Below are 22,922 nucleotides of genomic sequence, written 5' to 3'. Positions count from 1 at the left end.
CAAAGGATCATCAAACGCTTGAAGAATGAGCAATAAAATTTGTAAAACGACCATAAATTAAACGACTGCTACTTTTAAACGTTTTATTTCATAACCGGACGTTATGGAGAATAGTTGACATCTACTGTTAACTTACAATTAAATAATTATAATTAATTCTAGTCAATACATCAGAATATCTCTTCTACAGACTGTCATCAGTCGTACAGATCGTTCGGAATCACGAGTACACCTCTATTGTATAAATACCAGTGAATTTCCCCGGAATCGTCTTACGGCCGGCGCATATATGGCGAACCGCAGCGCCAGAAGAATTTTTCTTGTGTTAAGGGATTTTGAACATTATTTAAATGAAGAGAATGTCGATAATAGCTTGACAGTAAAAATTATTTGAGCTGTGCACCGCCATATTTGCGCCGGCCCTTATACTTACTTACACACGACAACATTAATCTTGCTTATAAATACATTCACTTGTTAAATTACTCTTCTTGCAGTTAAAATCTCGCGCCGATTACTTCGGTTTACTGGCACTAAATAAATCATTGTTTAAACAGGTTTAAATAGTGGGAATAAGTAATAATTATTATTCATTCTTTAATTAAGAAAGTGAGCGCTGAAAGATACTAAATAATTTTGAGTACACTTCTAGGTCTTGACTCTAATTTTAGACGGAGCAATTATTGCCAGCAATAATAGTATATGATTATTTTTAGCAATAATTTAGAGCAGTGACAGCAAGTGCGAGAAGTGTCGTTACAAAAGAGAACAAATATTGCATAAATTTAATGTACACTTACAACCAATTCTAATAAATTTGGAGTTAGCGGTTCGCCGCTAACTACGCATTAACGATAAGAATAAACCAATCATCATAACTTCATTCTGATTGGTCCATTTTCGCCCTGGATCATATGGTAATGGTAAGAATCATTTACAGGAATCGGCCAATACAGATAGTTTATCGAGTCTTTTCAGGAAGTACATCGTAACCGACATTTTGCAGTTTTTACGGAACACATTTTTTCTTTCATAGGGTAGTTATATTTTTAACTAAATATTGGAAATATATCATAAATTTTCAAGAAAATATAAAGTAAATAAGCTTTCTGGTAAGGCAACAAAATGCCGCTTACAATGTTCTTTGTAAAGGGCTCTGTTTAGTTTAGTAGTGTCGTCCCCTACGCGTGCGTGGCGGGCGGCGCGTGCGGTGCGTGCGGCGCGTGCGGCGCGTGCGGCGCGGCGGGCGCGTCGGCCGGCGCCTGCTCCGCGCTCGGCGCCGCCGCGCCCGCCGCCACGCCCACGCCCGCGCTCTCTGCTTGCAACCTGCACAATCACAAGACACATCACTACTGACTTGCCGATTAACTGTAGTGGCCTATGTTTGACATTGTGAATTGTTTTACAGGAAACGAATAAAAAAGGAAAAGGAAGCGGCAATAGTCTAATTGGGAGTGGAACGGACTGCCGAGACGAAGGTGCGCAGGTGCAAAATTATCGCTCGCTTTAACGGTGAAAGAAAACATCGTGAGGAAAACCGCATACCTGAGAAGTTCTCTATAAGAATTTTGAGGGTACGTGAAGTCTGCCAATGCGCCCTAGGCTAGTGTGATAGACTAAGGCCTATATAGATGTTATTATTATAAACAAAAAAGATGCATTTTGTAACAACATAAATAAGAAATGAGACTAGATATTTAGTTGCGTTAGCAATTATTTTAAGTGGCTTAGATTGTTTTATCCCGGAAGAATACACAGTGACACATACACAGATTTATATACCAGGAAAGATCGATCAGTTGGACGATCACTTCGCAAATAACAACTAGCATACATAATATAGCCAGTAATTAAAATAATACTAACGACACGGTAATATTGAGATTAGCGAATAAAACTAACAATTTGATAAATCTGAAACGCATGAATTTATTTCGGTTCAGTTATCGACAGTATATCGACGGTTGAAAGGCTAATAATAATTGACTTAAGCGACACTAAGGTTCATACATATTTAAAACCAGCACGTTTCGCTGTTTTTCTAATCTCGTTAAAATTTTTCCAAAAAATATGCCGCTCAAGTCAAATAGCTTTTCAACCGTCGATATAATATTTTACAAGTTTATCCCACGGTCGGGTACGCGATATTAGGTTTTTCTACTCAGTATAACCCTGGAGTCTGGAATTTGTGGCCGAAATTGCAATAGGTTCACCCCCTATCACATCATGGGACGGAATACACACAGCGGAATGTGGGTGCACCAGTTGAACCTCTGCGCGGCCCTTCGGAGATAAAGATTCCGCATTTGTGTATGTGTGTCTGTGTGTGTGTTTGTCTGCGCGCGCTTGTGTGTGTGTATGTGTGTGTGCGTGTGTGTGTGCGTGCGTGTGTGCGTGCGTGCATGCGTGCGTGTGTACTATAATAGTAGCTTACCTCTGATGTGCTTGATGTTTCGACCGGAATTCAGCTGCTTTCAATTGTTCTAGGTGGAACTGTTGCCGTTCTTGTATTAATTGTTGTCGTTGGTACTCCAAACCTAAGATATTGAATAAGGAGTTGAGACTATATCTGTACGACATAGATAGTAGGTATACTATGATTTGTTTAGTAAGAATAGCTAAATAATATCTAAGGATTACCCAAAACTCAAGGAATCTCACTATAAGTTAAATTCTATTTTCTAATGCTCCATTTTTCATTTATTCAATAATAGAATGATTCAATCTACAGTTATTGCCAAGCACTCACCTTCCCTCTCCCGTTCCATGGTAGCTTCTAACTCCTCAAAGTGCCTGAGCTTGATCTCAAGCTTCTTCATCTGCGTCTCGACGAGCAGCGCGACGAGTGACTTGATCTTGCGCTCCTCGACGCCGGCGAGGTGCTTGGCTTTCACCGCCGCCGCCGCGAGTGCCGCCGCTGCCGCCGATTGCAGCTTCGCGTCTACCGTCGCTGGTGCTTCTAATTATCGAAATAAAACATAGGCATTTAATCCGGATGATGATAGAAGATTGGAGTCGCAGATAGACCTTCACGAAACAGTAAGTTTGAGTTATTTAATTGAAAATAATATCGGCATGACAATTTGACTCACTTCCCATCGCACATTACTCAAGTTAGGGATTAAAATATTTTATAAGCTTTACCTGGTTGCGGTGAAGGCGAGTCTTTGCTGTCTTTTTCTTCAGCGGGCGCGGCTTCTGAAGGTTCCTCTTTCACCTTGGCTTCACCCTCTTCCACCTCCATCGGCTCGTTCTTCACTTCACTCGCGCCCTCTTTCTTTTCAGTAGCTGTAATATACGTGTTATGTAATGTTGTGGTTTATGGTAGGTTGTGAGTGGGGTGTCTGTGGTGTGTGGGTGCGGTACCTGGCGGCGGGTCGGCGGCGGTGCCGGCGATGCCGGTGGCGGCGAGCGCGGCGCCGGCGCCGAGCGCGCCCGCCGCCTTCACGTGCGCCTCCATCATGGCCGCCGGCACCTCGTCCTGCGGGGGAACACGTACCAAATTATATTTTTTAATCCTCACTCATCCCTATTTCTACAACTGACGCAGTTTCCCTCGCACCTACTAATAGAGTACATCTACGTAGGTAAAGCATCGTCACTAGTTGCAAATTATGATCGAATTGCAGGATATTTTACATAACAGGATAAATAAATTAGCTGCTATATTGAATTGCTGCAACTATTGAATAAACATGTTATTAATTTTTGCGTACCTTTATTGCAGAGAACTCTTCCATGGCGGCTTTAGTTGCCTTGGCGGCGATTCGCGGGTCGACGACGGAGGCTAAGAACGCGACTGTGCTCATCACTGGGTTTCCTGTCTTGCTGAATGGCACCGGTTGATACGCCAGAGGACCTAGCACGCCGCCTATATGGAATAAAAGTAATAAACATTTTTTTTGGTTGATACAGCGCTTTATTATACTGTCTATTTGAGCTAAAGCATAGACTATCGATTACGCATATCAAGAACCACAGTAATTTTACTGTATACAAGTAACGTATAAGTTTTGTTTTCAAGCAGAATCATTACAGTTCGGTATAATGCCAAATAATTAAGACTCAAACCTATACTTAGTGACGTGTGTTTTATAAGCGATATTATAGAAAACTAAGCGTTCACTTTTCAATGTTCACTCAACCGTACGGTTCACTTTCAATTGTTTCAAGTTGTTACCTGACGCGGGGTCGTCGAGGTAGGGGTCCTCGATGGGCAGCCGCAGGAAGTGCAGGATGCACTCGTCCTGCGTGCGCGTGCCGACGTGCGCGGCGACGCGGTTCCAGTCGTCGCGGTGCAGCTCCAGCGCCTCCAGCAGCAGCAGCGTCTCCTGCTCGGTCCACTCGCGCCCGCGTCCTCCGCCACCGCCCGTCAGACCGCCACGGTACTGTACACAAAATAATATAATATAGTTTATGAACAACTGTTAAACTAATACTTTTTACATAAAGCAAAAAATTATCTTTGATTCCGTGTAATAGAAGGCAAGCTTATTGCTCATTAGGCACAATTCTAGACCGCTAATATTGAGAAGAAAAACCTAATATCTTTTTTCCCAATCTAAGAATCGAAACCGAGTTACATGTAATAAGTTTTTAAATAACAGCATGCCGTAATCGTAATATAATGTCGATCAGCGAACATTAATCTATCTATACTTATAATAAATCTATATCTATACTTATAATAAATCTGTAGAGAGGTCAATTCTGTACATGAAATATATTTCCAAAATAACTATCAGGGGGTGATTAGGGATCGATACTGATGCCAAAAATGCAATTTGTAAAATTTTTGTCTGTCGGTCTGTCTGTCTGTATAACCGTTATAGAAACAAAAACTACTCGACGAATTTTAACGAAACTTGGTACAATTATTTGTCATACTCCTGTGCTGGTTATAGTATACTTTTCATCACGCTACAATTAATAGGAGCAGAGCAGTGAAGGGAAATGTTGGGAAAACGGGAGAAGTTACTCCATTTTTTAAGCTTCCGTCGCGTGTGCAACCTTAATGGTTAAAGCTACACAGAAATCATGTATGACGGAAATGTTCTCCTTAAATTATGTAAAAAATATCCCACGACAGCATATGTCTATCTTTTATGGTTGACTCACAATAACACGTGTAACTCCCGATAGCTTAGCAGTTCGAAGCTTTCTCATTATATTTGTCTACTCTTACGTTTATAACACTCTCAGTCATCCCTAATTAAAAAATTTAACATTATTAAATACTTATTCCATAAAAAAGAATCATAGAAATCGGTATAGAAACACCAAAGTTATACATGAAATACGCTAATAATAAGCCATCACGCGTGAATACTGAATCATGCTATAAGGATTATTTTTGTATATATATAAGGTCGCGAACGCACAGGCAGGCGGCTTGCTTGGCACCTAGAGGCTAGCGAATCACCTAGCGAGTAGCTTCGTAAAACGAACATTCTCGAACGTTCGCGACCGGCTCCATTTTTGAAGTCCGAAATCCACGCGGGCGAAGCTGCGGGCGGAAGCTAGTAAGATAATAAAAGCGTCCGTACCTGGTCTAGTTTGAGCCCGGGCGCGACGGGCAGGTCCGGCGTGGGCTCGGTCTTGAGCAGCGGCGCGGCGGCGGGCGCGGCGGCGGGGGGCACGGGGGCGGCCGCGCCACTGTCCGCGCCGTTCGGCAGGCCCGGCTCCACCTTTGGCACGTTCTCCGCTACCAATTACAATTAGATTTAAATATCGGACTATAGTCGATAAAAACTAATCAGTATGCATTCATAGATCATCATCATTCGTAACCTTATTGAAAATTCCATTTTAACATTTAAGCTTGTATCAAATTTGACTAAAAATTTAGTTAGTCACTAAATTTTGCTTTGATAACTATAATTAATTTACTGATATAATAGACTTTAAAAAAGTGAACAACAATGTTAATTTACCTGGTCTCGGTTGTGCTGTTCGCGCAATGAGCGGCTGCAAGCCGGACGGCGTGTCGGATAGCACGTGGAAGTGGGACGTGGGCGGGGGACCCATCGCCGTTGGTCTCGACTCCGCCTCCAACTATTAACAAATATTCACATTGAATTAGTTCGATAAGTAAAAAATCCTATAATAAATTATTAGTGTAACAAAATGAAAAAAAAATCCCAAGTATAATGCTGTACTATTATTGAAGCTCAATGAAGTGACACTACTGCACTGATTAAAAAAGTATCGACTATGGACTTACAAAAAGATGATCATTGCTCGAAACAATTATTCCGGTCTGTTCTTTATCAAGCAATTAATCGTAGTTTAGATATTTTTTGCCTTACCTGGTAGTTGATGAGGCCCCACTGCTCGAGGAATCCGTGCACGCGCATGATGGCGCACACGTCGCCCGCCAGGTTGCGCCTGCACGCGGTGCTCGTCAGGTACTCCGTCGGGTTGAGGCGGTATGTGTCGATCATGAAGTTCCTACAAAATATCTACAGCTAGAAGGATTCGTATGACACAAAAAAAAATCTTTTTTGTTACGCGTCAACGTGATCATAATAATAATGTTATCAGTTTAAAATAATATAATGGTATCTTAAATAAAATAATGGTATCTTATTTTTCTTATTTTATCTTATTTCGTAATGAAAATCTCTAATCTGGAAACATTTATGTCGTTGTTATTTTGGCGTGCGTTACAGTTATAATTTCAATCTATAACATTAATGTCAAGAAAATCTTTCATATACCTATACGCGAGATATATTTCAGGCGTTTTGGATTTGTTCTTTCCGTTGAAGAACTCGGGCAGTGCGCGTTTCTCAATCATGTGTATGGAGTTGTAGTCGAACCAGGCAGAATACGACGGCACCACAATGTGATGCGTTTGGTCGGTCACATTGTCTTCTAGCTCTTCTTTTGTTAGCATCTCCTATAGGAAAGGGTTTGGTGTTTTAAAAGTAGCACAGCTTTCTAAGAATGTCACAAAAAACGCGATTACAAGTCGAAGTGGTTTAATTTTGAAGTTTATGATTCAAAAATTTATTTTTGAATATTGTTTTTATTGGAAACACATATATAGTTCTAAATATGCATTCATATTCGGTATCCCAATCGTTTTTTTAGGACCATTGCGAAAATTAACCAGTCCAAAGAAACTTGTTTTTGAAATTCTGACAAATGAATTAATTTAATTGATTTATTCTCGGGACGTGATTTTTATTCAATAACAAGCGAGATTGGTTATTGAAAACCGCCGATATTATATTTGAGTTTTATATGAAAATGTATTGTGTAATGAGGAGTGTGTGTGTGGTATGGACGAGTCCGCACCTGTGTGTTGGAGTCGGAGTGCTTCCCCTGCGAGTCGTCGTGCGCGTCGAGCGGCGGCGCGGGCGTGGCGGGCGCGTCCGCCGCCTCGCCGCCGCCCGCCGCGCCCGCGCGCGCCGCCCGCCGCGCCGCCGCTCGCGCTCGTGGCGCCGCTGCTGCTCGACGCGGACGGGGTGGCTGCTGCACGGATATGACACAATACACATACATCTATCGCATTCTATGTCTGCGATTTGTATAAGTCAATTTTAAAAGTTAAATACACATTTTTTAAATAATTATAAATTCAATCCTACTGTTCCTTTCCATTTCCTTCTTCTGTACCCTTTTGATCAATTTACAAAGTGTTATTTCAAAAATAGGTAAAATCTAAAACTATAAAGAATAGCGAAATATGCACCAAGAAGTTGAGCAAATCAGTCAGGGTTGATTTTGACATTGAAAATAAAAACATAAATAATATTCACGTAAACATAAGAAATCATTAGGGTTGATTTTGTGAATAACTAAAATTGCGTCATTGAATTTTGGAAAAATATTCTAACCAGGAATCAATACAAGTCCAAAAAAAAAAAAAAAAACTGTATATTATAAATTCATCACTCTATATAAATGTCACTAATTTAAAATACACCAAACTTAAAAAATTAACGCTTACGTTCTGCAGGTCTTTCTGCTTCGGGGGTGGGCACGACATCGGTGTTGTCTCTGGAGGCGTTGTCCTCTTCCTCATCGCCGTCGTTGTCGCGGCGCTTCGTCACACGACTACATTAAAATAACCATAACACATTTAAATACCGAAATTAATCTTAATACTATACCTCTATGAAAAATAGAAACTATTAATAATATACAAGGTAAAAATATAGTATACAATACGAAATCTGCTAATGTGTAGCTATTTTCGCAACATACTCTCAAGAAATCTATACCAGAAAAAGTATATTTCTGTTAACTATTGTTTAGCACGCCATGCTCAATTCGTGTTATTGTTGTTGTGAAATGCACAATGAACAATAATTTACAAGAATATATTCTATCGTTAATGACACGCAAATTGAAAGCAGCCATGAAACCATAAATTTCGCGTGAATATTTGAATATATGTTTAAACACTCTGTAATGCCTCTATGTGTGCTACTATTACGTGTTTATAGGTATAGTTATAGGTTGCATCAAAAGGTGTGACAATGAAAAGTAAAATAAAGGTTTCGCTTGTGTCCAAACTCTTATTTAAATACATGTACATTGTGCCATGAGTGACGAGTGGCGCGCGAGGAATTCCTAGTGTGTCCGCCGCGTGCTAATAACAAATGTAATGAAAGTTAGGAACATTCGTCCCTGCAATTCTATTTTTTCTCGCAATACTTTGTGGTAAATCGTACGAATGTTTACATATTTATCATACTTTTTGACACTTTTTGTATTGTAATAATGTACCTCTTCCTCTTGCCATGCTTCTGCGGCGGCGGTGACGGTGATCGCTTCCTCTTGCTTCCCTTCTTGCTCTTGCTAGAAGGTTCCGCACCCGGTATCAGATCGTCGACAGACAGCCGCAATTTGTGTATCTAAAACAATAATATTCTTCAGTACAAGTTAAATGTATGTTGTCTAGGCTGTTAGTTCTTGTTTACTTATGATCAAAACAAAATTACAGACTAAATTTAATGGTATAGCAATATTCTTGTTAATGCGAACGTAAGTATGTATGTCTGTAACGAAAGTGTGCCTAATTCGCTAAACTACATTTAACAATATTTAACACGGAGGCGGCCTTGACCCTTAGGAATGATCTTGGCCTTGACGATAACTGACGAACCTTGACTTTTTCTCTGCAAATGACGATAGACGATTTAAAATAGTCTATTGGAAAGGAGAATGCCCATTTTTGTATGAAAGTTGGGCTACGCTTGCGTCTGTACAAAACCTTCACTAAACTATAGGGAATATATCCTAAATCTTATATAAATTGAAAACAATTGGATATTCGATGGGAGTTCGGAGTAATCAGAATTTTATTAACTCGGTTATTTTGAGGTTAAGTATGGACTGCAATAATGTACGGTAGAAAGTACCTACGTGCCTAATTAAGTTCAGTATTGCAGTACCTACTTGATATTGCTATAAACAATTATTGGACATTCTTTTCACTTAGCTTTAATCGCTCTTATAAGAAACTGATAGGTATTAACATATCTGATAAGACGAAGCTCCAATAAAACTTCTAAGATAGTATGGCGGAATATTAATTTTTCCTCTGAGCATATACTACCCGACCCTTTGTGTAAGTACATATTTTTCTGACTTATGACTTATTCTATTACATGGATTAATTTAATCTTTATTTTCACCTACCATTATCTCATTTCAATATGGCGTCAACACATATTGTAGAATAAATTCAGCTTAGTTTTTATGACCGGCCGCATGCCTGATGCGTTGGCATTAGGCATGCGGCAATGCAAGAGGGTTGCCTCTTTGGAGGATTCCGATCCCAGGCAAGTCATGTCAGAAACACCGAGGTAAAATGTTGCTTGGCCTGGAAATCGAACAGGAACCCAGGAACTAACTTCACAGCCTAATTAGGCTAATAGTTACTTATCATAGGAAAAGAAAAATAAAACAAGAAATACGAAATCCGATGTATATTTTTATATAGATGTGTATTTTTGATAGATATGGCTTCCCAGAAAACAAACAAGAACTTGATGTGGCTGCAACACGCTTATAATACTGCTGAAGTGAGTGAATGACTTCTTGCAGTGCTGGTCGGGTCATGTCATGTCGTTGTTGTCTGTAAACCTCTCTATTAACTGATCTGCAGCAGGCAGCACAAATTCATTCCAGCCTTGAAACCTGAAATATAATGTAGAAGTTGAGTAAACATGTTCAGATTATTATTATTGTTAAACTGTGTTCTTTAGTTTTTGCAAGATTTTTCCCACATTGTGGGTAGGTTAATAATAATCGACATAACTTACAAACTGGATAGCTTGTGTAAGAAATATACTTATCGTTGCTGTGGCATCGCAATGGTGCAGTTAAAACATCGCCGGGATATGTTGTCTCGATTAATTGTCCTGGGTCTAGGTTCTACACGACTTTGTGTTGCTAACTAAAAGCCTTTTCCGTCTCAAAGTTCCGAACACACATTATACACCTTGTTTCTTAACAGTGAATTTCTCGACTCAACATTAAAATACATAAGAATAACACTCTGATCTTGAGTAAAATATTTTAATAATGAAATATTTTCATTCTGACAAATCTAGTGTCAAAAGGTCATTCATTTCAGTTGCCAGTGTAATAAAAATCAGTACCCATATATTTATTTAATTAAAAATAAAGTCCAGACATGTTTTAGCTGACTTTAGTATTTCTTTTAATGCAAGTACAAGTCGCCATTTGTTTGTTTTTAGAAGGATTAATATTTTATCTTTTTTACCAGCTATTTGGAGTTTGGTTATAATTATTAAGTAAAATATTTTTTTTTTAACAATATTTTTGTATGAATTTATTTGAATAATATATTTAATCCATATATTATAGGTTCAAGTACAAGCACATTTATTGTGCATATTAACTTTTTTATTCCATTTAAAAGGGGAATTTGTTATAAATTGGTATCAATTCGCCATATTGGCAGTAAAATTATCCGGCGTTTGATTTGCAACAATTAAACAACTTTTTTTTTTCATATCTTTAAAACCCCTATTTGCTCATGGCTGAAATAAATACAAATGAAGTAATAATTAAAATTATGATTTTACATGGTTATTTGGTTAAGACGCATGACTGACGCAATGATAGCCTGGTTTTGGGCATTGTCCTTTGCAGCTTAGACTTAAAGCTGCTATTTATTACGTGGCACTGTTAACAATGGTTTAAGCCCTCACTTTCTTCTTGCCATTGGTGTCGACCTCGTAGTCCTCCTCGTTCATCCACTCGTTGTACTGCGCCAGCTCCAGCGCCCAGGACGCGGTGACGCGCCACGGCTCCGCGCGGTTGCACTCCCAACTCACGCTCTCGGGGACGTCTACCTATAATCATCAACATTCGCAACCTCACAACAGATTGTCGATCACTAAATAAAAAAATAAACATCGACATTAATAAATTAAGTCGAGATACCTCACTTTTATAAATTTAGCATCTACTGTCTCAGGGTAAAAAGCGCTGTTTAGTGATAATATTATTACATCCTTATCTGTACTCACTACATAGACTTACTTTACTACTTACTCTTACTAATATCAACAATCTATCTATACTATTATATAAAGCTGAAGTTTGTTTCAACGCCCTAATCTCAGGAACTACTCGTTCGAATCGAAAAAAACTTTTAGTCTTGGATAGCCAATATTTTAAATTACTGAGCATTGTCATACTTAAAATCTTTTTACAATGAAAACGGCGCAGGCACGTCACAATATTGCGAACACGTCGTGCCCATTGCTCACACCTATCCCGCAAGCAAGCGATATGCTCTAAAAAGTTTGTGTCGACCCCAGATTTGAATGTAAGTAGTGTAGGAATCCAAAGCATAGCTTACCGGCAAGTCAGCCTGCACCCACGTGTCGTGGCTGTCCGGTAGGTAGTACCAGTGGATAAGCACGTGGTTGCCTCTGCGGAACACGGGCCTCGCGTACTCCTCCTCTAGTGGATCCACTGTCGGGTAGATTATGTGCGTCGCGTCTTCTTCATCCTCTACGAACAAAAATTGCAGAAATATATTTTTGTAAAATAACAAAAACAATACTTCGATAAATAAGATAGACTTAAATTATCTATAAACGTTTTGACTATATTTGATGTAATAGATGTAATAAACGGGACTGTATAAAATATTTATTAGAAAAAGAGGCATTCTTTGATTTCATCAATTTAACTGTTATAGTTATCAAAAGAGGTCAAGTAAAAGTTTGTGGGAACTGATGCGATTTCGAAAAAAAACAGTAATTGAATCCTTCATTATCTCTTAGTCCTACAGCCAATTCTTAGCCTCAAACAGATTTTTATTTGAAAGCACAAGCAATACATGTAGTATATTACCGCAAATCTCTCCCTGATGGTTGCTAATAATATCCTTCAGCTTGTTAGCTGTCGCCTTGTCGACTTCTGGTCTTGATGTACACACACGGCGAGCGGATGATCTCAGCTCCGAGCAGCGACGATTCTATCTCCATCATCATTTGGACGTTGAGGTCTTTACGCGACGGGTTCTGAAAATGGCGGACCGGGGGTGGGGAAACAGAAAAACAACAATTAGATACAATTCGATATCAATGAATAGAACAGTTGCAAAGGTATGATAATGTAGGAGAGTGCGTTTGAATGGTGCTCGTGTAGTTTGTTATCAAAATATTGTGGCTCAACACCAGGAAATAATTTCTATATATCAACTTCAAACAGGTAAGTAAAGACTGCGTCAGCATTAGGCCAGAAGTTTGCGGTAAATCCAGTACGCTGCGGCCTCAGAGATGTCATGTCTACTGTTTAGTTATTTTTATAATTACAATTTTACTGTAATCATTGTTAGATATTAACTTATCTGTCAGTTCGCACTGAAATCCTATTTGTCTGTTGACAACTTTTTGGTTCAAGGCTTCAGGAAGACGGAATAGTCCCCACAATGAAAAGATTGTCAATGGACCGTCTACAATTTTTTGCCTTTAATCATTGCTCTTTCCTACACTAGGGTTGGCAAAACTGTAAACTGTTGCCCAGTGCAGGCGCAGTGTGACTCCCTTTTTCAACGCAAAAAGAAAAAAGAGTGTCAACGTTTTGATAACATTCGCAATATCAGAGTAAAAAATAATTTGTAAAAAAAAGAGAATCCTTGGCATGCACAAGTGATTTAAGACCCAAAATTTATTAGTGACAAAAACATATACAATTAGTTAATTTCACACACACAATGCACGTGTTAATGAATAACCCACATGTATGTATTTACACAAAAAAAATCAACCAAGACTGTACCATTTTGTAAACCCACCAACTTAGCTAGAACACCTGATATGAAAGAAAACAGAGGAAAAAGCAAATTGACAAATGTGCTAATGATGTACATATCTCAAAATTTCAAAGTAAAAAATGTATTATTACTGGTAACATTAGAAATATATATTTCCATTAATTTTAAATGCAAATAAATACTTATTCAACAAACATCTAAATAATCATTATATTCTCGTTGACAACCATATTTTAGTTCTTTGTTTAAAAATTGGAATACATTAAATTACAAAAATATTTCGTGTTAACACCCTCATATTGAGTTCGTGCATTTGAATCCAGAAACAACACACGCGTTTGAATGAGCCACGTATCAATTTATTTTTTAATTATGACCTTTGACCAAACCATGTGTGAACGTGTGTTGTGACTTAGGCGATGCATTGTTATACATTAGGTATTCACTACGCGAAAACTAATCTGTAATGTTTATTGAATAACCTATTAGCAACAATTGAACGGGCGCCTTTGTAAAGTAATAGACGGGGTAACACCTAACAAATATAATGTACAATAATACTGGTGTGCCTAATAATCGACGAAGGCTCTTGAAACAAGCCGCCTTATCTTCGTTTCCCTTTCCAATGATCATTATTTTTAAATATCATATCGAAATAATTTATATTTATTATAGTCAGACATTGTTGTCCCCTAGACCTTTAAAAGACTATCATGAATAGATAATGCAGTAATGCAAAAACACCTCAGGGAAGATGCGTAACATATTTAGGCAGACATTTTTCAAACGTGTTTAATTCTCAATAGCTGCGCACTTCGTTCACATCGTTGCTAACGTTACCTTGGAGACATTTTAACATTTCGAAAAGTAGTTCCTTTAAGTTTGTGTATACAAGGAGTGTTCTCGTAGCAAATACCAATGCAGGTACTGGCGAAGGCTGCGGGGGCGACGGTGAGCGAGGCGGGCGTGCGAGCCGAGTGCATACCTTACCGACCTGGAAGTCGAACTTGCGCCACCGCTGCTCCGACTTGAAGCGGAACATAGTGGCGAGCACTGTACACAGCGAACCGCCTGGTTTCATGTCCATGAACACTTTCATCTGTAACAAATATTATGGTATTACCTGCAGCATTGTCTTAAGTCTTTTTCGGGCGCTATGTTTATGTTAGTATGTCAGTGATTACACTGTAAAATGGTCGGGCAAAACTTTTGTGGATTTTCCTATTTCGACATACCTGAGGTTTGGATCTTTTAGAGAATGTTGATATCAGGATGGCTGAAGGTTGTAAAAATTAAGCCAAACCCTTAAATATGTATGTAACAACATGCTTAAATGTGTTGTGTAGACCTACTACTGGCATGGCAGACAAGTCGTGAGACAAGTTGAATAATAACTTATGCGTCATATTATGCAGATGTGCATTAAACACCTGCTGATATCGCCGACATTTTACCTGCTTCTTTAGTAAATATGTAACTGCACGTATTCGGTTCCACCAGAAACTTTGGAAGTTTCGAGATAATTAATACAATAAAATATGATAATTAATCATTGTCTTATTTAATATGCTTAATTATCGAGCTCCTTATATATACATGCATGAAGTAGTTTTTTCACATGAGCAAATATTTAATGATAACCGTTCCTTTATGGAGCATTTCAATTGACAATTGTTGTCAACAAATAATGGATCATTTGGCAATACAAAATTATTGTATTATGCCATACAGATGTATTAAATAGTACCATATTATATTATGCGAGTTGCATACCAAGACCTAAGCTATTCATTAAGTTTAGAGCGTATAGTTGACATATTTTTCATGCTTATATGCAGACTGCAAACTTTGTTAACTACAGTATTTTTTTCTGTGCAGTTTTCTCAGGTATGCGAGCTAAGATAAACTGATAAAAATAAATCCTTGTTCTTAGTCTGCAACGGGATTTATGTTCACGAGTAAAAAAGTAAAAAGATCATAGACTAATTTTTCGTATTTTTTTAATAAAATTGTACATCCTGCCCTATTTTTTTACAGATAAAGAGATAGTTGTCTCGCAGGAAAGTACCTATGTTATACAGGACTGATATTGTTATATCATCAATGTACCAAACGTAACTTAGAAGTATGATATCAGGATTTTGTAAGTATTATACTCAATGTTTAGATTCTATTATATATCACACATATATGGCTTGCGAGGCCAGTGGCGCGTTCAGGAAATTATAAGATTCCTGTCACTAATTAATTCCGCAATGCAGGTCTTTATTTTCTGACAAATAAGTATTTATTTACATAAAAAGAAAATTACCCAAGTTGAGATAAATTTCTCTTATTAATATTTCGTTTTATTTGTAATGATACTGAAAAACTAAATTAGACACGGACTTTTAAAATTACATAAGTTTTTATTTTATTTATTTATTGATTTACCATACAAATGTTTCGCGATGCTACATTGGTATCAAAATTAATTCTTCATATTCGAAGAATTGTTAAATGCGTATTATTCTATTTTACACATTATACTTAATCACTTCAGTATGAACCATGTCATTTTAACTGATACAATAATAACATCAAGACCGGCTATCGATAAAACGACTTCCTAAGATGAGACATAATGAAAAGCCTTGACTGTCTCCGCTTCCTTACGTCTGGGTCTTTCGAACCATGACCGCTACAATACCGATCGCTTTCCGAAGCTAATGGATCAATAATATTTGCAAACAAAAACAATAATAAACCTTGTCAAATTGAAACGGTTAATTTATTGACATTGACGACTGTACCCGTCTAATAAATTAAGGTGCATTTTTAAATAACATAAGTAAAAAATCCACGGAGGCCATTAATATTTTTTTTTGTTGCTTTGAACCTCGGGACAAGCTTGCCGTTCGCCTAATGGTAAGCGATACGGCCGCCCTTAAATAGTAGAAAAACCAATCCAACAAATTGAATTACAAAGTATTGTTTAGTATTCCACTGCGTTCGCCGTCCTGAGACATAAGGTATAAGTTGTTATGTCCAGTAGTTACAATGTCCACATTGAGAGACATATGAGAGACCCACCACAATTTAAGTTTATGAGATATTCATAAATTATTTCGACTGATATCAGACTTAATGCATTTAAGGTTAGTTTATTTATTAAATGCTTACACATTATAAAACAGTACACAGCCGCATCTAGCTGATAGCTATCATAATATACTTTTGAAAACCGAATGCAATAACTAAACGTTTCCTTAACTTGCCTATACTATCTACTTCTGGGGCCTTATTCTCTATCCCGCACGTTATTTTAACAGTGCTTAACAAGCACGTAACACAACGCGTCATGTTTAGGACTATAGAAATTTGACTTACAGAATACCATTCCACGCACATTTCTCGGAGATAACATGACACGGCCGCGTTACGCGTTTACACTATCATACAGAATAAGGGCCCTGAACGCTATAATGACGGTGACGAACGGAGAGAAATGAAATTATAAGAATGCACAGTCGCAACACCTATACCACTTCTATGATATCCACTGCCGGCTGAACTCTCAAGGTTATTGACGCCTCTTAATATTTTAAAATACAATACATAGATATTCGAAATTATAACATGTTTGTTCAGCAGTTATTATCCGTGGTAATTAATGGTAGTGCTGCATAATATTCAATATGACAGCGGTAATATGACGAAACGCTATACTGAGTTTGTATGACACAATCACCGTCCACAGCCTAACAGCTACATTGACCGCTGACTCGCGACCCGCTACAGACGTGTTTTAAACAATAATATTTTTTTATAAACATGAATAATTTGGCCACGGGATGTGTTTTAGCGTTGTTGTTCATACTCGGCAGTGCGTATAGATCGACTACACCGTTAATTAAAAACGTAAGTTTGCCACTGTTTGTATTTAGGACAAGTTCCGTTCAAAGCTCGCGTGAGCCCATTGCCATTCTCACGGATCTGTTACCCTTATAAAGTATATTCATTATTGTTTCCTAAGTGTATTTTACAAGAGAATAGTTAATGAGCGTGGTACATAAATGCTTTAAAAACAAATAATTTATTTTATAGTATTACTTTCCCTTCTGGAAGGTAATGACTTAATATCATCTTTGTCCCTCGTATCTAACATAAGTGTCTCAAAAAAGTACTATTTTGATTTTAATGAGTTTGTCTTATGTAAAGAATTCGTTTAATATGTATTTACTGTGATCATTGTATAAAATAATATCTCCATTTTTAATTAATTATAAATTAATATTATGCTAAATAAATATTTGCAACGGCAAAATATTAACATATAAAATATGCTATTTTATATATGAGGTGAAAATTTAACGTACTAGAAATGCAAAAATATGTTAAAGAAACAATTTACAATATATTATGTTGATAATTGAATTATAATAAAGTTAAATGTGTTGTTTTTTACGGAAAGGTCTCAGACCCTTGCCCTTACGACAATTATTCGTGTACTTTATAAAAATAGCCTTTATTTTTCTACTGTCATCTTTTTAACATTACCAAATATATAAAATATCATACATATTACAGAAAAATAACTGTATTTTATTTCTATTTTAGGTGTATTGTGGCGGCACACACTTCGAGGGTCCACACTGGTCCGGCCCTGATAATGCGCTGTACTGGGTCGATATACAGGGTCAAAAAGTTCTGCGCCTGGATCCAGGAACGAATAATGTTACCAGCAAATCAATAGGTGTGTTATCCAATTTATAAAAAATCGTCATTTGAGATTAAAGTAAACCAGAGGTTTGTCGCGGCTACGCCCGCGTGAATATGTTTTGTTGGCATAAAGTTCTTTTGTGTATTTCTTTATCATTAAACCTACTTTTACTCGCGGCTTCGTCCACGTGAAGGAGTTTTCTGGGGTAAAAGTCCTGCTATGTATTTTCCCGGGATAGAAAGTATAACCTTCCCAGGGCCTTAAACTATCTCAACGTCAAAATTCATAAAATTTGTTCAGTACATTTTGAAAAACTCGATAACATACAGACAGACAGAAAAGGGGACTTTTATAACATGTATAGAAGTAGCCTATAGTGTGCCAATCCACATCTCTTTTTCTAAGCTAAAATGCATTCAGGGCCTCCTTTTTTTGTTGTAAGAATGTATACAAATAATTTTGTTAGAAGTTAGATGCTGTTATATATACATCGAAAAAACTATCCAAACAAACATGAATCACCCCGAAAATTGTAACTAAATATTCAATAAATACAAAATCATACAATATACACGGATCTTCAGGTTACGGGCCTGTGTCAATGGTGGTAACCGTTAAGGACAACCCGGGAATATTGCTGGTGGCGGTCAGAGCAGAAGTTTACTTCATGTCGTGGGACAACTTCGAAGACGACAGTTCGTTGCGGTTGCTCAGTGTGCTCGACCTGGGCCGTCCAGACAATAGGTGTAATGATGGAAAGGTCGACGCTAAGGGAAGACTTTGGATCGGTATGTATGATAAATTAATAAAAACTAAACTCATGTTTTCATCGAAGGTGTGAGCAAAGGCGCAAGTAATCTGTGCACATTTCGCTTCATATTGTAAGACAGGGCGATTTTAATAACGCACAAAAATTCCACAAGGCGACGCCTAAAAATTGCATAGTACTACGTGAAATGATTAAACGAATGCATACTACTGAAAAAAAAAATGATTTCTTCAACCTAACCCACTGGAAAACATTTTATTATTAGATTACTACCTTTTACCTACGGCTTCGCCCGCGTGAAGGAGTTTTCCGGGATAAAAATCCTGGTACATATTTTTCTAGGATACAAAATACCCTGAAACTTTCCCAGGATCTTAAAACTATCTCCATACCAAATTTCATAAAAATCCGTTCAGTAGATTTTGAGAAAATACATAACATACAGACACATAGAAAAGGGGTATTTGTTAATAATATGTATAGATTTTCATCAGAATAACTTTTTGGGAAATTATGTTACAGGTACAATGGGAAAAGAAGTGGGCAACAACGTAGATAAAGACCAAGCAACTCTATACATGCTGAGTGAAGAGAACTATTTAAACCCTGTGGAAGAAGTGCGGCCCGTCACCGTATCCAACGGCATCGCTTGGACATCCGATAACAAGTTCATGTTCTACATAGATACACCCACCAGGAATATTGATGTGTTTGACTTTGATCTGGAGAATGGGAGTATCCGTTAGTATCTAGATCTATATTGTTATCTTTGGCCACATTATTTATAATACCAAATTTCTTTCGTATTATAATACCATAGTGTATTATTCGGTTTGTTTATTGCAATCAAAGATTTACAGAGTATGGATGGGTATGATTTTTTAGACATTCATTGATGATACAATAAAATTACTAAGATGAATCATAATATTAGAATAGTTTTGTAAAATTTGTCAAAATCTATTGCTGTAATCATGATTTAAATTTATTCTTAAAAAAGGGCTTTTTAATTAAATTGCTGAAAGCTAATATACAATATAAATAACATTTTAATTTCAGGCAATAGAAGGACAATATTCAGTTTCCAAGCCAACAATGTGACTGGACTGCCCGATGGTATGACTATCGACAGTGATGGCAACTTATGGGTAGCATGTTTCAATGGTGGAAAGGTATTGTATCAATCTATTACGATTGTTCACTCATTGAAGTTGGTTTCCAAAAAATCTCAAATAATTAAGTGTTAAGCTACTTCTCAAAAGTAATAAGTCTACATTCATCTCACTTAAATAATATATAACTTCACATGGACTTAAGTGCTGAAACAGTAAGTTACAGCAACTTTTCTTGCCCTACACTTAGATTTCATAAAAATAAACCATTATTAACCAGATATTTATATATAACATTACAGGTGATCAAAATAGACTCAAGAGCTGGAAAACTGCTGGAGCAGCACAAATTACCTGTATCAAAAGTGACCTCAGTAATGTGGGGAGGTCACGATTTGTCTACATTATTTGTGACCACTAGTAAAGTGGGACTCAGCAACGCAGAACTAGCACAACAACCTGAAGCAGGGTCGATCTTTGCCATAGAGGATACAGGCTCAAAAGGACTGCCTGAAAACCAATTTGTTTTTACTGGAGCTGCCAATTATTAATATATTCAAGTTTTATTATATTGTTATTATTTTTCTAAAGTAAATAATGAAATATTTCTTATGATGTTTTAATGCCTCCAGAATACATAACAATTTATACAGGTGGCTCTTTAAGATTTTTCCATAATTTTTGATGATTATAATAAATTCTGAAAAAAATGACACTCACAAGGGAAAGGGGAATTAGCTAAAACTATTTGTTGCCAATTGATCCTATGGGTTATAATTTATAAGTGTCAAAATCATTTATAAGGCCATAGAAGGATTGTAATGGTCATTATTCAACATACATTAAAAATAATTGGGGAAAAAGTGTGAAATTGAACACCTAATCACTCAAGTTTATAAATTCAGTAAAACATAATTATATTGCTAATAACTAGCGTGAACAATCTAATGAAAAACTATATATTGCACTTTTGAAATATCATTACAAATACACAATTTACAACAATTTGTTTTTTAACTAATAAATTTCTCATCATCATCATTAAGTACTAATATTGTTTATTTATACAGCAGTAGTAGTATTACTTTTTTACTAGTAATAAAACATTATAATGAAAGAACTACCTAAAATTACAGCCTTTGTATTAATGGTATGCATATTGTAAATTTTAATAATAAGTTATTTTTAAACCCAATTACATAATTTGCTATAAACTATACTATAGTAATAATATTATTTATGTCAAATGTTATTTTTGATGGCACCATAATAATGGAGGGAAAACAACTACTAACATAATAGACTTAAATAAATTAAAATAGGACTTTTACTTATCACATTTGCAGAAAATTAATTAAAACAGGATTTTCCAACAAGTTTTGTGTGTAATAAGATCTATTATACTTCTAAGGTTATGTTTCTACTTTCTAAATTGTAAATATTGGAGCACTTACTGGAAGCCTCAAGAACGGCGGGTCGGACGCATTCTTTCCGAGCTTGTTCTCTTGATACTGTATGAGCTGAACCACAAGCTGGGCCAAGCCCTCTTTCGTTGGTGGATCCGTTTGGACATGCTGGGAAAAACATATACAAACCAAATGAAAATTTATGATGAATACGATAATATTAACAAATGATGTCCTTCAATATAAGTTATTAGTAAACCTTTTATGTAAATAACTAACCTTCTTACAATTCTTCTGTAACCAAACACGAATTTGATCGAATTGTGCCAGTGATTCCGACGATTGAAAGTAGTCGACGTTTGGCCCGCCATCCTTTTTCGGACCAATAGTTGTCATTTTTAAGGGCTAATAATGTTCTGGGCAAAGATCACACTCACAAATCACAATTTCTTATAAAGATAAATGAAAAGAACAAATATGCCCAGTGCAAAAACAAGCAGATACACGGCGTCGTTATTCACTACTTTGACATATTATACAGTGTTGCCAGGGCCCTTGAGTCGTAAGTTACGTTTCGTTTCCTGAAATGTTACATTTTTGCTGCAAAAGTTACATTATTGTTTTTTTTTTAATTTACGCGTTTTTGGGCAATCATTTTTGTAGCTGCAAAACCGCGGGGACTCGCGAAGCAGGAAATGTGCGCGAGCACACACAAGCAAAATCAAATTTTAATATATGCAAGATACGTTTCATTTTGTCATGGCGAGCCATCTCTGAGTGTGATATGGAGTGAAATACTTTTTAGACCCGCCAGTTTTAGGTGTGTTCAATTTGGATGCGTTGAATAGAAATGCGTTTGTAAACTGTTTACCATAAAAATGTTGTATTACAAATCTCGTTGTTCTCAAAAGTTACGAAAATTGTCTTAAATATAAAAATTACTTACATGTTACGCGAGGGGGTCAAAAGTAACGAAAAATGTAAGAAATGTAACCTTCTGGCAACACTGATATTATATCCAATGTTGCTGACGATAAAAAATTATAAAGCTTTGTATACAATTGTTAACAAATTAATCGACTATTTTTATTTAATTATTATTTTTTTTTATTATCCATTCACAGTTATATTACCTATAGTTGTAAAAGTGGCTAACCTAATCTCTATGTTGCCAGATAGGTTGTTATTTAATCTCCCATTACAAAAATAATGTAAATGTGCACATTATACGATGCATTAGTTTTGAATTTAAATCAAAGAGAATTATAATATACTAGCTTCCGCCCGCAGCTTCGCCCGCGTGGATTTCGGGTTTCAAAAATGGAGAAGGTGCTCAATTTGTCGGGATGTTTTTTTAATTTATGGTGGTATGCAGGTGGTCCGATTGTCCGGTCAGGGTCTGATGATGGGATCCTGGTGAAATTGAAGGAACTTTTAACCATTAAGGTTGCACACGAAATGACGGAAGCTTAAAAATGGAGTAACTTCTCCCGTTTTCCCAACATTTTCCATCACTGCTATGCTCCCATTAATTGTAGCGTGATGAAAAGTATACTATAACCAGCTCAGGAGTATGAAAAATAATTGTACCAAGTTAAGTTAAAATCCGTCGAGTAGTTTTTGTTTCTATAACGGTTATACAGACAGACAGACAAAA

At 36.8% G+C, this 22,922-nt stretch overlaps 2 protein-coding genes across 2 annotated transcripts; one reads left to right on the top strand and one right to left on the bottom strand.

The window, feature by feature from the left end:
• Positions 1-69: 69 nt before the first annotated feature.
• Positions 70-21,814, bottom strand: LOC115448250 (SWI/SNF complex subunit SMARCC2). Its single transcript, XM_037446516.1, is given in 22 exon segments — positions 70-1,326; positions 2,435-2,537; positions 2,750-2,959; positions 3,145-3,288; positions 3,367-3,481; positions 3,717-3,871; positions 4,181-4,388; positions 5,547-5,704; positions 5,934-6,054; positions 6,309-6,450; positions 6,720-6,901; positions 7,303-7,422; positions 7,424-7,479; positions 7,958-8,064; positions 8,740-8,867; positions 11,196-11,339; positions 11,852-12,006; positions 12,352-12,424; positions 12,426-12,521; positions 14,262-14,375; positions 21,314-21,433; positions 21,545-21,814. Coding segments are annotated over 22 exon segments (2,913 nt in total). The 5' UTR covers positions 21,662-21,814; the 3' UTR covers positions 70-1,181.
• LOC115448248 (regucalcin) lies at positions 17,000-20,468 on the top strand. Its single transcript, XM_030175620.2, has 6 exons — positions 17,000-17,176; positions 17,876-18,011; positions 18,563-18,766; positions 19,270-19,488; positions 19,807-19,919; positions 20,162-20,468. Exons 1-6 carry the CDS (start codon positions 17,090-17,092, stop codon positions 20,408-20,410), a joined length of 1,008 nt encoding a protein of 335 aa, XP_030031480.1. The 5' UTR covers positions 17,000-17,089; the 3' UTR covers positions 20,411-20,468.
• Positions 21,815-22,922: the final 1,108 nt, after the last annotated feature.

This window comes from Manduca sexta, chromosome 6 (assembly GCF_014839805.1).
Source record: "Manduca sexta isolate Smith_Timp_Sample1 chromosome 6, JHU_Msex_v1.0, whole genome shotgun sequence".
Lineage (NCBI taxonomy): Eukaryota > Metazoa > Arthropoda > Insecta > Lepidoptera > Sphingidae > Manduca > Manduca sexta.
This window is presented reverse-complemented; position numbering and strand designations above follow the sequence as displayed.

What these genes read in the sequence shown, in the direction of transcription:
- LOC115448248 (XM_030175620.2), top strand. Translation starts at nt 17,090, where the DNA reads ATGAATAATTTGGCCACGGGATGTGTTTTAGCGTTGTTGTTCATACTC. An exon ending in CTACACCGTTAATTAAAAAC is followed by an intron (nt 17,177 to 17,875) that starts GTAAGTTTGCCA and finishes TTTCTATTTTAG; the next exon opens with GTGTATTGTGGCGGCACACA. An exon ending in TGTTACCAGCAAATCAATAG is followed by an intron (nt 18,012 to 18,562) that starts GTGTGTTATCCA and finishes ACGGATCTTCAG; the next exon opens with GTTACGGGCCTGTGTCAATG.